At 49.3% G+C, this 15,627-nt stretch overlaps 1 protein-coding gene across 1 annotated transcript in view; it reads right to left on the bottom strand.

Moving 5' to 3' along the window:
- The window catches only part of PTPN21 (protein tyrosine phosphatase non-receptor type 21), a 100,246-nt gene extending 89,773 nt beyond the window's left edge, over positions 1-10,473 (bottom strand). Inside the window, exons 1-2 of the mRNA XM_055131264.1 lie at positions 10,140-10,473; positions 4,956-5,330 (exon numbers count right to left, since the gene is read on the bottom strand). Of these exons, the coding sequence (XP_054987239.1) occupies positions 4,956-5,135 (180 nt within the window). The 5' untranslated portion in view covers positions 5,136-5,330; positions 10,140-10,473. The remainder of the gene's footprint in view (positions 1-4,955; positions 5,331-10,139) is intronic.
- Between the last annotated feature and the right edge of the window lie 5,154 nt (positions 10,474-15,627).

Here is a 15,627-nt window from a genome sequence, read left to right as displayed (position 1 = left end):
ACCATTCTAGCACCTGTGATGCCCGGAGATCAGGAGCAAGGAACAGCAAATAGTCCCAGGAAGGAAGGAAGGGACTGAGGGATGGAGGGACAGAGAGAGAGAGGGAGGGAGGGAGGGAGGCCAAGGTCGGCTCTCCTACACCCCACTTCCCTCTCTCCTTCTAGGGCTGTTCCAACAGTTCCCCTTGTTTGCTTTGTTGGGAAAGTACCCAGCCGTGCTCAGGGCTCACTCCCGGAAGTACTTAGGGAACCCTCTAAGGTGCTGAGAATGGAAGCAGGGTCTGCCCTGCCAAGCAGGTAAGTAAGCGGGTAAACAAGGCCTTACCTACTGTCAGGGGTCTGCGCCTGTTTCCAGACTCTCCCCGCTCTGTTCAAACTCGGGGCACCCACCCTAGACCACCAGAGACCACCAGAGACCACTCTTTTTCTCCCCAAGGCAGCCTCCTGCCCTCTCCCAGCTCCTGTGAACTTCACTCTACTGAGCATTCCCCACAGTCTGTTTCCCCCTCATGTCTGATCATTCCCTGAACCCCAGACCCAAGGGGCCTTTGCTGGCTCGACCTCCCCAAGTAGCATCTCCACATCAGGAATTCCCAAAGGAAAACTCACCACACTCCTCTCCCTCTCCCATTTCATACCCTGCTCTTCCGTTCCTGCTTCGCCTGTTCAAACTCACCAGTTACTGCCAACCAGAGCATCAACATAGAGCCCTGGCTCGTCCCTCGACAACATGCGGTAGTGACCTCCTGGGTATCCAGATTCTACCCACTTCTGTCTGTAGTCCAAATCCAAGAGACCACCATTGGGGCTGGAGCGATAGCACAGCGGGTAGGGCGTTTGCCTTGCACGCGGCCAACCAGGGTTCGATTCCCAGCATCCCATATGGTCCCCTGAGCACCACCAGGGGTAATTCCTGAGTGCAGAGCCAGGAGTAACCCCTGTGCATCGCCAGGTATGACCCAAAAAAAGCAGGGGGGGGGGGGGAAGAGAGACCACCATCTACAAAGACTCCCTTCAAGTCACTTCCCCGAACCATCACTGGCCCTGCAAAGTGTCCCTTGGCAAGGACTGTGACTCTGTTTTAGCAGTACCTACACTGGAGTGCCGCCTAGTACAGGAAGGCTTGCCACTGCATCTCCATCCTCAGTAGACAAATGGGTGGATGGTCATCAGACACACCACTTATTAGCTGGCCCTGTTAGTTTGTTTGGGGGCCACACACAGCAGGACCGGGAGCTATTCCCAGCTTGAAGCAGAGGAGTCGCTCCCCTGGTGCTTGTGGGGGCCATGTGGGGTGGTGACAGATCCCCAGGCTCTTGGGCTTCGCAAAGCCTGGCTCCCGCATTGCATGTCATCTCCCGGCCCGACTGCTTAGTTGCCTCTTTTTTTTTTTTAATAACAAAAGGAGTTTTATTTTTATCGGGGTTTGGGAGGCTTTAATTTTTTTTCTAACTTTTTAATTGAATCACTGTGAGAGAGACCCTTACAAAGCTGTTCATTGTTCGTGATTAGGTTTCAGTCATACAGTGTTCCAACACCCATCCCTCCACCAGTGTACATTTCCCAGCACCAGTGTCCCCAGGTTCCCTCCCATCAAACTATGGCGGAGGGGCTGGAGCAATAGCACAGCGGGTAGGGCGTTTGCCTTGCACGCGGCCGATCCGGGTTCGAATCCCAGCATCCCATATGGTCCTCTGAGCACGGCCAGGGGTAATTCCTGAGTGCAGAGCCAGGAGTAACCCCTGTGCATCGCCAGGCGTGACCCAAAAAAGCAAAAAAAAAAAAAAAAAAAAAAAAAAAACTATGGCAGGCAGGTGGGCTCTCTCTCTCTCTCTCTCTCTCTCTCTCTTTCTCTTTCTCTCTCTCCTCCCTCTCCTAGTCCCTCCCCTTCTCCCTCCCCCCTCCCTCTCCTTCTCTCCTTCTCCCTTTCCCCTCCTATTGGGCATTGTGGCTTGAAATACAGATATTTAAAGGTTATCAAGTACATCCCTTTATCTACTTTCAACATTCAGTTCTTGTCCAGCGTAATAATTTCCAGCGATTATTATCATTCTGTTCCCTTCTCTATCTAATCTACCCTCCACCCCACACACACTTGTGATTGATTCCAACCAATGACTACTGACTGCTGACTTTTTTTTTTATCAACTGTCACATGAGTGGGATTCCCAGTTACAACTCTCTCACAGGAAGTTAAGTAGAAATCAGCCATTTCTCCATCTTTCCTTTACTCAGAATCAGACAGCTAAAGGCTAGATGGGCCCTCAGTTTAACTGGGGCTCTTTTCTTCACGGGGTGTCATACTGTTTTAAATTTAAGCCATTATGGAACTAGAGAATCGGTGTAGGTAGGTAAGCTTCTTGCCTGGCATGCAGTTGACCCCAGTTCAGATCCCCAGGATCACATGATCCCCCAAAACTGTCAGGAGCGATCCCTGAGTACTTTCTGGGTGTGCTCCCCAAAAGTATAGAATCACGTGGATTTGAGGATTCCACCCAGCTTCCTACTAACTAGAGGCTTCCCAAGTCAAACCCCCTATGATCACTCTATCTATCTGTGAAGACTAGGTAGAGCTGTGGCATTTACACACACATTAATTGACCAAGTCCCTCCGAGAGCTGGACTATTATCTCCCAGGTCAGATGAGGGGGTCACATATACTAGCCCAGAATTCAAATCCAGTCCGTATATCTCAAGATCAATTTCTCAGCCTTTTCCAAACCTTGTTCCTTTCTTATACTTCCCTCCATCCCTGACTTATGCATCGGACCCCTAGTCTCATACCATAGTATCCCCCCCCCCCCCGCATCATCACCCCCCCTCCCCTGCACTAAATGATTTTCACCTGTAGCCCTGGGAATGTGCTGAGGCCCCTCAGGTGAAATCACATGGCCCCCAGTGGAAAGCTGGCTCTAGGCCCTCAACGCAGCTTGTGCAAAAGTCCACAAATGCAGATGCACAAATGATGGGAAACCATACAGGACCGAGACAACCCACCTGAGATTAGGAAACAGAAACCTGATGAACCCAAAATGCACTCACAGTTGTGCTGGGCTATATATTACATGGGAAGAACATGTAAACCTTTTCAAGTGCCTGGGAGAAAGCTCCAAGCATTCGACTGCATGCTTTGAATGTGGGAACCCCATATTTGATCCCCTATACTTCTGCAGGAGGCCCCAAGTACTTCTGGGAGGTGCCCCCAAGCACTGCACAGGAGGTAGCTCAGAGCACCCAGGTACAGCCCAAATGCCAAAAATAAAAGTTTTTCCTCAGGTATGCAGGTATTGTCACCAAACTCTCAAGGGTCTTACGGAGTCAGGGATGGGCGACCTCCCCCCACCCCCCCTGTTCTGAGAATCTGGCCCACAAACTGCCTGTGGCACAATATAAACTCCTTAACAGGCTCATTTAGAGACTCACAAATAAGTTTCAAAAGAGATCAACAAGCTGCAGAGATGTCTCAGACCCCAAAGTCACCAACCAGTTAAAAATTTAACTCAAAGAAAAAAAATTTAACTCCAGCTGTATCACCTTATTTAAAATTTTAGAATTCCTGGGGCGAGCATTTGCCACTGATGTCCCAGGAGTATCCCACCTTGTATAGGATGTAAGGCAGAAGGCAATCAATCTCAATTAAAATAATATTAGCACACAAGGCTCAACATATAACAACATGTTAGTAATCTCTTATACAAGTGCTCAATGGCTCCAGGATGATATACAATTCTTGGGCTGGAGCGATAGCACAGCGGGTAGGGCATTTGCCTTGCACGCGGCCGACCCGGGTTTGATCCCCGGCATCCCATATGGTCCCCCAAGCACCACCGGGAGTAATTCCTGAGTGCAAAGCCAGGAGTAACCCCCTGAGCATCGCTGGGTGTGACCCAAAAAGCAAAAAAAAAAAAAAAAACCTTTCAGATGATATACAATTCTTACACACTTTCTTCTAAGGAAACCATTTTTTTTTTTAAACTATAGTGGCATTTATTTATTTATTGCTTTTTGGATCACACCTGGCGATGCATAGGAGTTACTCCTGGCTTTGCACTCAGGAAATACTCCTGGTGGTGCTCAGGGGACCATATGGGATGCTGGGGATTGAACCCTGGTTGGCTGCGTGCAAGGCAAACACCCTACCCACTGTGCTATCACTCCAGCCCCAGGAAACCATTTTTTGATCATTTTTAGAGAATTATTCATAATATGCAATACAAAATAAATTAGTTAGGGCCTACTATTGGGGCAGGCTTAGGTCGTGGTTGGGAAAATTCGAAATAATGGTGGTGGGTAAGGTGTAATGGTTGAGGGGTTGGTGTTGGAATATCGAATGTGATAAATTATTGTGAACAACCTTATAAAATCACTGTCACTGTATCACTGTCATCCCGTTGTTCATCGATTTGCTCGAGCAGGTACCAGTAATGTCTCCATTCATCCCAGCCCTGAGATTTTAGCAGCTTCTCCTTACTCGTCTTTCCCAACAATTGGAGGCTCTTTCAGGATCAGGAGAATGAGACCTCTTATTGTTACTGTATTTGGCATATAAAAATAAAATTCAGGGGCTGGAGTAATAGCACAGCGGGTACGGCGCTTGCCTTGCATGCGGCCAACCCAGGTTCGATTCCCAGCATCCCATATGGTCCCCGGAGGACCGCCAGGAGTAATTCCTGAGTGCAGAGCCAGAAGTAACCCCTAAACATCGCCGGGTGTGACCCAAAAAACAAAAAATAAAATAAAATAAAATAAAATTCAGAAAAATATAAAAGTTTTTCAAAACCCAGTTACTCTCAACTTCCTTACGAGGCAGCTCCTAAGAAAACCCTCTCGCAGGGGACGGTGAGAGCCCAGGGACCAGAGGTACGTGCCTTGCCTGTCCAAGGGGGCTTCGGATAACGGGGAAGTAAGGACGGTCCCCCCAGCCGGAGGAGCCTGTGGCCTTCCTCAGCTGCTTACCTCCCGCAGCTCCAGTCTCTGCGCCACCGCCTCCAGGCTCTCCTGGCCAGTGCTCTCCACCGACAGCGTGAACTCCACGAACTCGTTATTCAGCAGCTGGATGCGCGCCACCAGGCAGCTCTTGCTGGACACGGTGTAGCGCCTGGTGCGTTTGAGTTTCAGTCCGAACGGCAGTGGCATCTTCTCCCCCCGTCAAGCGTGCACAGGCACGAGGGGCAAGTTCCGCCCGCAAGGCGGCGGGGCCGGGGGCAGACAGCGATCCTCTCCAGGAACGGATGCAATCCGGATGCAGGGCTGCTCAGCCCGCAGCTGCTGCCGCCATCAAAACGCAGCTGAGTCTCCAGGGGCCCCGAGAAGGCAACGTCCACGCCAGTGCTAGGGAGAGACCAACAACACCGATCATGCGTGCACACGCAAGGCGGGCGCGGGGTGGGTGGGTTCGTTTGTGGTCACACCTGGCAGCACTCAGGGATCACACCTGGGGGACCAGGGTGCGAGGACAGAAAGGGAAATGGCTTGGGTGCAAGGCAAGCACCATAACAGCTATCTCTCCAGCTAGGAGCTGGCATTTAACTTAAAAAAAAAAAATTTAAAAGCTTGTATTTTTTTAAAAAGGGGGGGTTTCCCTCTCCCCCCAGGAAAAGAAGATCCCAAGGCTCTGGGACTCCAACCCCACACCCTTCCATCCATCCACCTACAAACATACCCCGAGGGGGCTCCCTTCCGGATTAAAAGAGATGCGCCCACTGCAAATTCACATGTTGCCGCTTCGGTGGTCCTCTTCCTGTTTTAGATCATTTATTATAGTTTTGTTTGTTTTATGCAGTGCCAGGGATTGAACCCAAGGACTCACATTTTTTTTAACTTATTTTTTTATTGTTTGGGCTCCCGCCTACTCTAAATGCCATGACTCCTCAGCCCCGCAGCAAGATAACTGCAATGCCTCCAAATGCGCACTGTGCACAGGCTTTGCTTGCAGGAGGCCCAGATCAGCACCCAGAGCAACAATCCCCGGAGCAACGCCAGGAGCAACCCCAGGACGGAGTCTGCAGTAGCTCCTGAGCCTCCCTGGGTGTGACACAAACTTTTATTACTTTTTGTTTATTTGTGGGAGGTGCTCAGGGATCACTGCGGGGTGGGGGGGGTGGAGCTCAGGGGACCAGATGGTCCCCTGACTACTGATATCTTCATGACCACTAGCCATGATATGATTTATCTCTACTCTCGCAGAGGCAAATCAATGCAATGCCCAGGATGGTAATTGCATTGGAGAGCGTCTTACCCACTCTACCATTGCTCCAGCCCTCAAAATTTTATTTTTCAATGCTGCGGCCAAGTCTCAAACCCCATGAAGTAAAATCACCCTAAGGGAGGCACAGTGCTCTTTAGCAAGGGATGGAAGTGGAGTTCAAAGCAAATAAAACACACGTTGTTTTCCACCAGGAGAGCGTGCCACGACTCCTCTCTGGGCTGGGGAAGAGCTCACAGAGGGGGCCTGACGCCTAAGCGGGGGGCACAGTCCCCCCTACCCACCCACCACCAAGCGAAAGCGTTTCGCACCACGCCGGGCTAACGAGGGGCAGCCCGGGCCGGGCACGCGCAGAGCCGGGCGCCCCGCACCCCATCCCCGGAAGAGCAGCGTGGCCCGGCCACGGCGCAGCCTCCGAGGCGCCGGAACCGTCGGCCAGCGGCCGCGTTTCCCGACGGCCGCGCGGGGGAAGGACCGCGCCCGGGGCTCCCGGAGGGAACCTTTAAAGGCCCCAGCCGGCGCGGCCCCGGCGCTGGGCGGGTTGGGTGGGGCGCGCCTGCCTGTGGGCATTGCGCCTTCGGACCCCCAAAGGCGTCACTGACAAAGGTCTTAACCGCATTCCGGGGCAGAAGTTAAACAGGGGGTAGACGGATCTGGAGATTGTGTGTGTGTGTGTGTGTGTGTGTGTGTGTGTTACTGCGGTTGGATCCTCCTCCCCTTCTAGAGATTGTGTGTATGTGTGTGTATGTGTGTGTTACAGAGGTTGGATCCTCCTCCCCTTCTGGAGATTGTGTGTGTGTGTGTGTGTGTGTGTTACAGCGGTTGGATCCTCCTCCCCTTCTGGAGATTGTGTGTGTGTGTGTGTGTGTATGTGTGTGTTACAGCGGTTGGATCCTCCTCCCCTTCTGGAGATGTGTGTGTGTGTATGTGTGTGTGTGTGTTACAGCGGTTGGATCCTCCTCCCCCTCCCCCTCCCCCCACCCCCCAAACTAGCAGACCAAAGCCCAGCTCCTTCCAGAATCCAGCGTGTCCACCCCAAAGGTGATGGGCACAGCTGTGGGGGGGAGGGGGAGGGGGAGGGTGGCAGAGCTTGGAACGCGGGGCTGAGCCCGGCACACGCGACTTTTGCCAAGCTTCCCAGTGAATTTCCTTGTACAAAAACAGGCACTTGGGTGTCGTAGGTACCGTGAGAAATCTAAGATGAATCTTTCAACTGTCGCTGCCCTTAAAAGAGATTACAAGCATGCTATAATTACATCCAGAGCTGTATCTCTAATAAGTAACCAAGCAGGGTTTCTCTCCCCGGCTTTTTTTTTTTTTTTTGGTTTGGTTTGGTTTGCTGTTTGTGTTTTTGCTTGGGTTTTTCAAGAGAGCCAGAAAAATAAAATGAAAGTTTTGATAATAAGGCGTCCATCGCAGGAGGGGGCAAAAGGGGGAGGGGGAGTCAAACTGTAGAATTACTGCAATGTGTTCATTCACATTTGCTGAGTACCTTCTATTCGTAAAAACAGGCTAAGGGAAAATTGAAGAATCAGTGTTATGAAAGACAGTCTCCACCTGCATTCTCAATGCTGTTAGCAGTATCAGAGTACAAACTAAATAGCTGAGGGCAAAAATGGAAAAATATATAGAATTGAAAGACTTTAAATAATAAGCTTTTATACAAAATTCCCTGATGAGCCAGTATTGTTTTTTGTTTTTGTTTTTTTGCTTTTTTTTGGGTCACACCTGGCGATGCACAGGGGTTACTCCTGGCTCATGCACTCAGGAATTACTCCTGGCGGTGCTCAGGGGACCATATGGGATGCTGGGAATCGAACCCGGGTCGGCCACGTGCAAGGCAAACGCCCTACCCGCTGTGCTATTGCTCCAGCCCCAGTGTTATTTTCTTTAATAAATTTTAAAATAGTATACTGGAGCGCATTTTCCATCTAGGAAGTAAGTCGCCCACATCTCAACCTGACTTGTCTCTCGATTTTTCTAAATAAAGCTTCCAAGGATTAAAATTAAATCTTATATTCACATTGGTATACATATATATGCGTGAATATACATACTACACACCATTTCATGAAGTGATGTACTTTTTTTTTCTTGTCTTTTTTTTTCCCCCCCCAAATGGAGCGAAAGGCACCCAAAGCCAATAATTGAAATCAGGACAGAATTAAGTAGCATAGATAACAGAGACAAAATATTGCACTTATGGAGAGCCATGTGGGGGTATTCAAATATGATAGTCGCTTCATTGCAGAAAGAGAACTGTGTCTTGAAGACAGTAGATACTACACTATATAACTTAATAATTAACTTGAGTGCTGATTAAGCAAACAGAGTAAAACTTTTAGTTGTCCCTGAGATTTGAAATGTTTTTACACATCAGGGATAAAAGGAAAAGTCCATGTTTGTTTGTTTTTTTAATTTGGTAGCTGGTTATAATGTAATAGAAAAAATTTGACAGGTGTGTATCAGGCTCATCCCACCCCCCCAACCCCATTCAAGCTTGCTTTTTGCTTATTTTTGCTTAAACCTGGTATTTAAACAATATGCTGCTTAATGAGTTACACAACTTAACTTTCAGTTATGTACATTACTCGCTTCCTAACAATGTCATACAGTAATGAACATTTGAATACAGGATTTGAAATGTTAGATGCTTTGGGGGGAAAGACCCGTCTATTTCAGATGGAAAATAGCATGCAATCATTTAATAGATAGTTGGGTCTGGAATTATGTTTCAGCCAACTACTAGAGAGAACATAACTCAAAATTTTGAAAGAAAAACTAGGACGTAATGTCACAAAACTTTTCTGTTATGTAATAAGAAAGCAGACACTTTAAAATTTCTGTTTCAGGCATTGAGTTGTGGAAGATCTGTAATGCTTTTGGCTGGGGACATGGCAGCAGAGCCCTGGGTTTCCATGTGTGAGGCCCTGGTTCATAGGTGGCACCACTATAAATACATTTGATTGTAAATGCATACAGTTCAAATGCCCTTTCACAGGTTTCTCAAATTCACCTTAACTCTGAAGCTCACCCTTCACTTGGTGCTCAAGTTCCCACGTAATTTTGCCAAAGATGCTTTAAAAAAATTCACTAAAAGGCCATTTTTTAGTGGGAAAGTCTAGGTCGATATAGCATGAAGCCAAACATATGTTTCTGGCGGACAGAACATCTGTGCATAGACAGCCGAGTCCAAAATGCCCTTAGAAGCCAAACAGACAACGATTTTCGGAGTCAAATCGCGGCCACATCCAAGCTTGAGCAAATCTATGGGCAACTATTCGGAACACAGCGCTTGTCACCCGAGCACACGGCGTGTTTGGAGTTTCTGCGAGCCACACACTAAGAAGATTCTGAAGCTTTCCCAGCAAGCAGGGGGCAAGGAAATAAAAACGAGTAAGAGGAGCAATGCCGAGCGCAGCCCATCTAACCAGGATTTGCAGAAATCACCAGCCGGAATTTGCAAACCCCAGGTTTTTTTTTTTCCCCCAGAGTAAACACTTAAATCCACAAACAAAACAAGCCAGTCACCCCCACCGTCCTTCCTTCCCTGTGCTCGCTCCAGCCCTGGCCCAAGTTATCTGGGCAATCATCGCGCTGACTTTCTCTCCCAAGTCGGCCCAGTAGGGGGGTGGGGGGGTTCTGAAACCCTGATTTATCCGGCCGAACGGGGCGGCCCGGGGATTCCCGGGGAAAGTTCCAGCCCCTCGGGAGGATTCACTCGCGCGGCTCGGAGATAAACCTGCCCAGGGGAAAGACTTTGCTCTTTGTTAACGCTCCTGCCCCGGGGTCTGGGACGCAACGACCCAGCCCCCCCCCACCACCACCACCTCCCCGGGACGCGGTGCTGGTGCCCGGGCCGGTGCCGGGGCGGGGCAGGGGGTCCGGGCGCACACCCCACCCCGCGCGCCCCCCGGGCCCCCGCGCGCGCTCACCTGCTCGGGCTCTCGCATCCTCGGGGCCGCGCGCGCCCGGCTCAGCGACCCGCCTCCCGGGGCCCCGCCGCGCCGCACCCGCCGGCCGGCCCGCGCCGGGGCGCGCTGCTGGGGCTCGGCCGCCTCACTTCCTGCCGCGGCGGGCTCGGCCCGCACACCATAACCCCCCCGAGCGCCGCACAAAGAGAGCGGCCGGAGCAGCGGAGAGCGGCCGCGCGTCCCTCCCCCCGGGCCGGCCGGGCGGATCCGGGGAGGCGGCGGCGGCCCGTGACCTCAGAGAGTTGGAATGCGGGCGGCGGGGCGCGGGGGAGGCGCGGACGGGGCGCGGACAGCTGCGCCCGCCGGGCCGCCGGGGAGGGGGCGCGCCGCCGCCGCCGCCGCCGCTGCTGCTTGCTTGCTTTTTTTTTTTTTTTAAATCATATGACCCGCTTATTTTAAGAGTGTCCAAATCCAGCCAGGATGTTTATTTAAAAAAAAAAAAAGAGGGGAGGGTGCGATGTGTTTCCAGGTAAAGGGGCTTCTGCTCGGGTCCTGGGCGCGCGGCTCTGGGAAATGCTCATTCTTGCGGGGAGTTTGGTCCTGGGCGCCTGAGCACGTCCTCAAGGCAGTTGACAGGAGCTTGAAGGCGCTGCTTAGACCACACGGGAATAGACTGACTCCATCGCAAACGGGGCCACGGATGGGGCTAGTTAATGCACGTGCCTTGCACGTGCCTGGTTGAATCCCTAGCACTGTACACCCCCACCATACCCCGCCCCAAGTCAGGGGTCCCTCTTGGGTGCCACTTCCTCGCTGGGAAGCGGGGAACAGGGACTAGCACTGAAAGGGAAACACACCCCTCCCCACCCACTGTTGCACACACACACACACACACATACAAACACGCACACACACTCACCCCCCAAAGCTTGGTGTGTCTTGCATCACACGTTCATCTCTAACAGAATGATATGCAGATTGAAATACAAATTGCAGCTTTAAGGGTGGGGGCACTGGGGTCAGGCTGTCCGGGTTCAAATCACAACAGCAATATTTACTAGCCAGGCGACTTTGTGAAACTGCTTCATCTTCTCTGTCAGCTTTCTCTCTTATAAAACAATAATGATAGCCTCTCCTCAGTAATCATCTCTCCCTAGTAACTTGTGAGAAATATTTGTGAGGTGTTAGTCCCTATTGGCAATGCCTGTTATTACACGGTATTGTTACCCTGCCTTGCTGTTATTACTGTATTGCAGTACTTAAGCCTGGGAATCAAGCCCTTTGACCCTAACTGACTCCATTACAATCAAATATTTGATTTATTAATGGATTTATTTATTTTGGGTGTGAGTGTTCAGAGCTAATGTGCTCAGAGATCACCCCGCGTGGTGCTGGGGGGACTCTATGCAGTTCCATGAACTGAATTCAGGTTGGTGGTATGCAGAGCAAGTGCTATACCCACTCTTCTCTCTCTCCCACGGAAGAGAAGGAAAAGAACGGTTGATCTTTACTTGCATTTAGTTTTAAGTGATAGCAGCAGAACTTTTATGATGTAAATTTTCATTTAATTCTTTTCCCAGATACTGCTGTTTCTGGTTGTTTTTTTTTTCTTTTGTCGTTTTTGTTTGTTTGTTTGTTTGTTTGATTTGGCAGTCGTACCTGGCTGTGCTCAGGGTTTACTCTTGGCTCGAGGTTTACTCTTACACTCTAGATCACCTCTGGTGGGCTTAGGGGACCATATGTGGTACCAGACATTGAATTTGGGTCAATGGTGTGCAAGGCAAATGTCCTACCCCCTGTATTATCGCTCTGTCCCCTGGGAAACTTTTCTTTTTTTTTTTTTTTTTTTTTTTTGCTTTTGGGGGTCACACCTGGCAATGCTCAGGGATTACAGGAGCTATTCCTGGCTCTGCACTCAGGAATTATTCCTGGTGGTCCTCGGATGGAACCCGGGTCAGCGGCATGCAATGCAAACACCCTATCCTCTGCAAACACCCTTTCGCGGGGACTCTGGTCCCTGGGAAATTTTTATGTGAAGTTTTCATTTACATTTTATTTTCTGCAAGAATTAGCATATGCTTACTGAGTACATTGTAAGTACCCATAAATCCTGGTTACTGAACCCAAAGGACTTCTAGTGCAGATAGGGCCACACCGCTCAGCCCTAGTACAAATAAGGACTAAATGATGAGGCTCATCACAGAGGTTTACTGCTGTGGGGAAACAGAGCCTCGATTGGACATGGGAACCCGGAGGGGTAGTATAGCAGGTAAACAGCTAGCCTGGGTTTGATTCCGGGCACCACGTATGGTCCCCAAGCCTGGCCAGAAGTGACCCTGCAAACTTTCAGGTGTGCCCCTCCCCCCAACAAATTACAAAAATAAAGGCAACTTAGATTATGTTTCTAACGGAAAAAGTGCATCAATTGGGTTCATAATTGGTATATATGGGGGCAGGGGTGAGATCACAGCGACAGTGCTCAGGGCTTGCTCCTGACTCTGCTCTCAGGGATCACTCCTGGCGGGCTCAGGGAACTATACATGGTGCAGAGACAGAACCGGGGTCGACTGTATGCAAGGTAAACGACCTACCCACTCACCTATAGCTCGGGCCCCAACAGAGCAGAGTTTAAATTGATCACTGTGGGATCACTTTGTATGAGGAAAGTAAAGCGGGGTGAGGTGCATATGCTGCCTGAGCCCATGTGCTGCTTCTGCCCATGGGGCCGAGCACATGTGGCCCCCGAGCACACGTGTCGCCCGCATCTCTCCTCTTGAGATGTGTACTTTCATGCTTTCGTGTCTAGTGCTGGGATGTGTATAGGGACTCTCTCTGCCCTTGGAGAAGCCCAGGTTCTCTTTTGAGCACGTTACTCTCCACTCTCTCCCACTTTCTCTCCCTCCTCTCCTTCAAAACCCTCCAAATAATGTCTGTTTCACTTAAAAAAAAAAAAAAGGTGAAAAGGAGTCATTTTTCTTGTCTCCCCAACTAGGAAAATTGAAATCCTTCGTGACTCCTCCCTTTCGCATCGTTAGCCGATCAGGAGGAGCTCAGGACTTCTTTCTTTCCTCCCTGCATCTCCCCTGCTCCGGTCATTCTAATCCAAATCGTCCTCACTTTATGTGGACTCATGGTGACAAGGGTGGTCTCTTGTGTGTGGTTTTCTGCTCCCTCTCCTTGCCAAGCTAATGCTAACCTTACTTCTCCCGTGGGGTCATTGCTCTCAGTGGTCCCCCAAGGCCAAGCTCTTTTGTCTGGTCTTTAGGGTTTTTCTTAACTGCTCTCCGCCTCTCTATATCGCCTTATTTGTTTCATCTTTATTTCTCTCTTCACCCCTGCCTCTCTGTTTTTATTAATTGATTCATTGATTTATTAGTGGTTAACATAAATTCAGATTATCTTATTCACATATTCATTCATATATATTTTTAGTTTCAACAATATTGTCTATGCACATTATGCTCCAAAGTTATGTCCAGGGGGCTAGAGTGATAGTACAGTGCATGGGGCGCTTGCTTTACACACAGCTGACCCAGCTTCAATCCCTGGCACCCCATACGGTCCCCCAAGCACCCCCCAGGAGTGATCTCTGAGCACACAGAGCTCAGAGTAAGGCCTGAGCATTGCTAGGTGTGCCCCAAAACAAAACAAAACAAATCTCAAAATTGTTCCCAAAACTACATTGTGCATTTGTATCTGGGCTCCATGTAGAAAATATTTTGCTAAAATAACAGACTTAGGGGGCCAGAACGATAAAAGAGCAGGTAGGGAGCTTGCCAGATTCAATCCCCAGCATCCCATATGGTCCTCCGAGCACCTGCCAGGAATGATTAATTGAATGATTAATTGAATAATTCCTGTCCCTCTCCCAGAGCCAGGAGTAACCCCTGAGCATTGCCAAGTATGGCCCAAAAAACAAACAAACAAAAAAAGTAGTTGGACTTGAATCTTCAGAATCATGTGAAACTAATTTTTAACAAACCCTAGCTATGTGACTTACAGGAAACTAAGAAGACTGTAAGGGAAAATTTGAAAGCTCTTTTTCAATAAAATTTAACACTATGGGATATATTCTACTACTTTTTTTTTTTTTTTTTTTTTTGGTTTTTGGGTCACACCCGGCAATGCACAAGGGTTACTCCTGGCTCTTCACTCAGGAATTACCCCTGGCGGTGCTCAGGGGACCATATGGGATGCTGGGATTAGAACCCGGGTCGGCCGCGTGCAAGGCAAATGCCCTACCCACTGTGCTATCGCTCCAGCCCCTATGGGATATATTCTATACACTACTGTGATTAGAGAGATTAAAACATATAATACCAAATAAGCATGAAATTATTGTATATATGATACAAATGGCATTATATATTCATACCACTATATGTTACACTAATTTATTGTATTGGGTATAGCTCATATGGCTATATTGATATAATACTAATTCCTGGCCACTAGTACTTTCTGCACCCCTTCCATTTGGTTAGACCTTCTATTCTTCCCCAAGGTTTAATTCAAGTTTCTTTGCTTCCAAGACAACTTTCTAGCCTCCCCATTCCACAGTGATCTGTAAACTTGGCAAGAACTTGAGAATGAATTCATGAAGCCTTCTTTTTTATCTCTGAGGATTCCTCAGACACCACTGGGCAAAGAGTAGGCACTAAAATAAAAGTGTTAATTGAATCAGGAAGAAAATGAAAGAATTTTAAAAATAGAAGATGATCATAAAACACAAGCAATGTTGGACAACTAAATTAAACTTCCTCCCTCAGTCCACAAGTGTCATTTGCTGACCAGGTTCTTAAGCTCCAGTTTCCTCTTTATAAATTTCACAGTAACAGCACCATGACAACCGCTTGAACAACTCCTTACTGTGTCCGACATGGAATGATTATGGTGGAGGGCGGGAGGGCACACTCAGCAGCGCTTAGAGGCGACTCTGCTCCACACTTGGGGACTGCTCCTCAAAGTGTTTGGGGACACCAGGGATCAAACCCAGGGCTGCCACGTGCAAAGCACCTTAGTAGTCAAGCGTCAAACTAGCTCTCGGGCCCGAGATATGAAATTCTTACTAATTGATCCTTGCAGGTAATTGATGTCAGTGATTTGAACAGTTCTCCCCAAAAGATCTAGGTCTCCTGGGCTTCCCCAAATGATGTCAGCAGAAGTAGGGAGCAAGGGGATTTAGTAACCTGGAGAGAGTGTGCTGCCTCCTCAAACAACCTGCCTCAGACTCCCCAGGGAAGTGGCTGGCAAGGCGAGGAGGGGGCGAGGGGAATAGATGCTAGTTACCACCAGAACAACAGGCAGCTGTCAAGCCGCACTTTAGGTCCACTTGATCATCACGCAAGGGTGGTGATGGCCTGAGTCCAGAGGGAGGGAATGAGAAAGAAAAGCAGTTCTGTTTTTTTTTTTTTGGGGGGGTCACACCCGGTCATGCTCAGGGGTTACTCCTGGCTCATGCACTCAGGAATCACTCCTGGCGATGCTCAGGGGACCATATGGAATGCTG

This window comes from Sorex araneus, chromosome 3 (assembly GCF_027595985.1).
Source record: "Sorex araneus isolate mSorAra2 chromosome 3, mSorAra2.pri, whole genome shotgun sequence".
NCBI classification, from domain to species: domain Eukaryota; kingdom Metazoa; phylum Chordata; class Mammalia; order Eulipotyphla; family Soricidae; genus Sorex; species Sorex araneus.
Note: the sequence above shows the minus strand (reverse complement) of the source record. Positions and strands in the feature narration are given on the sequence as shown.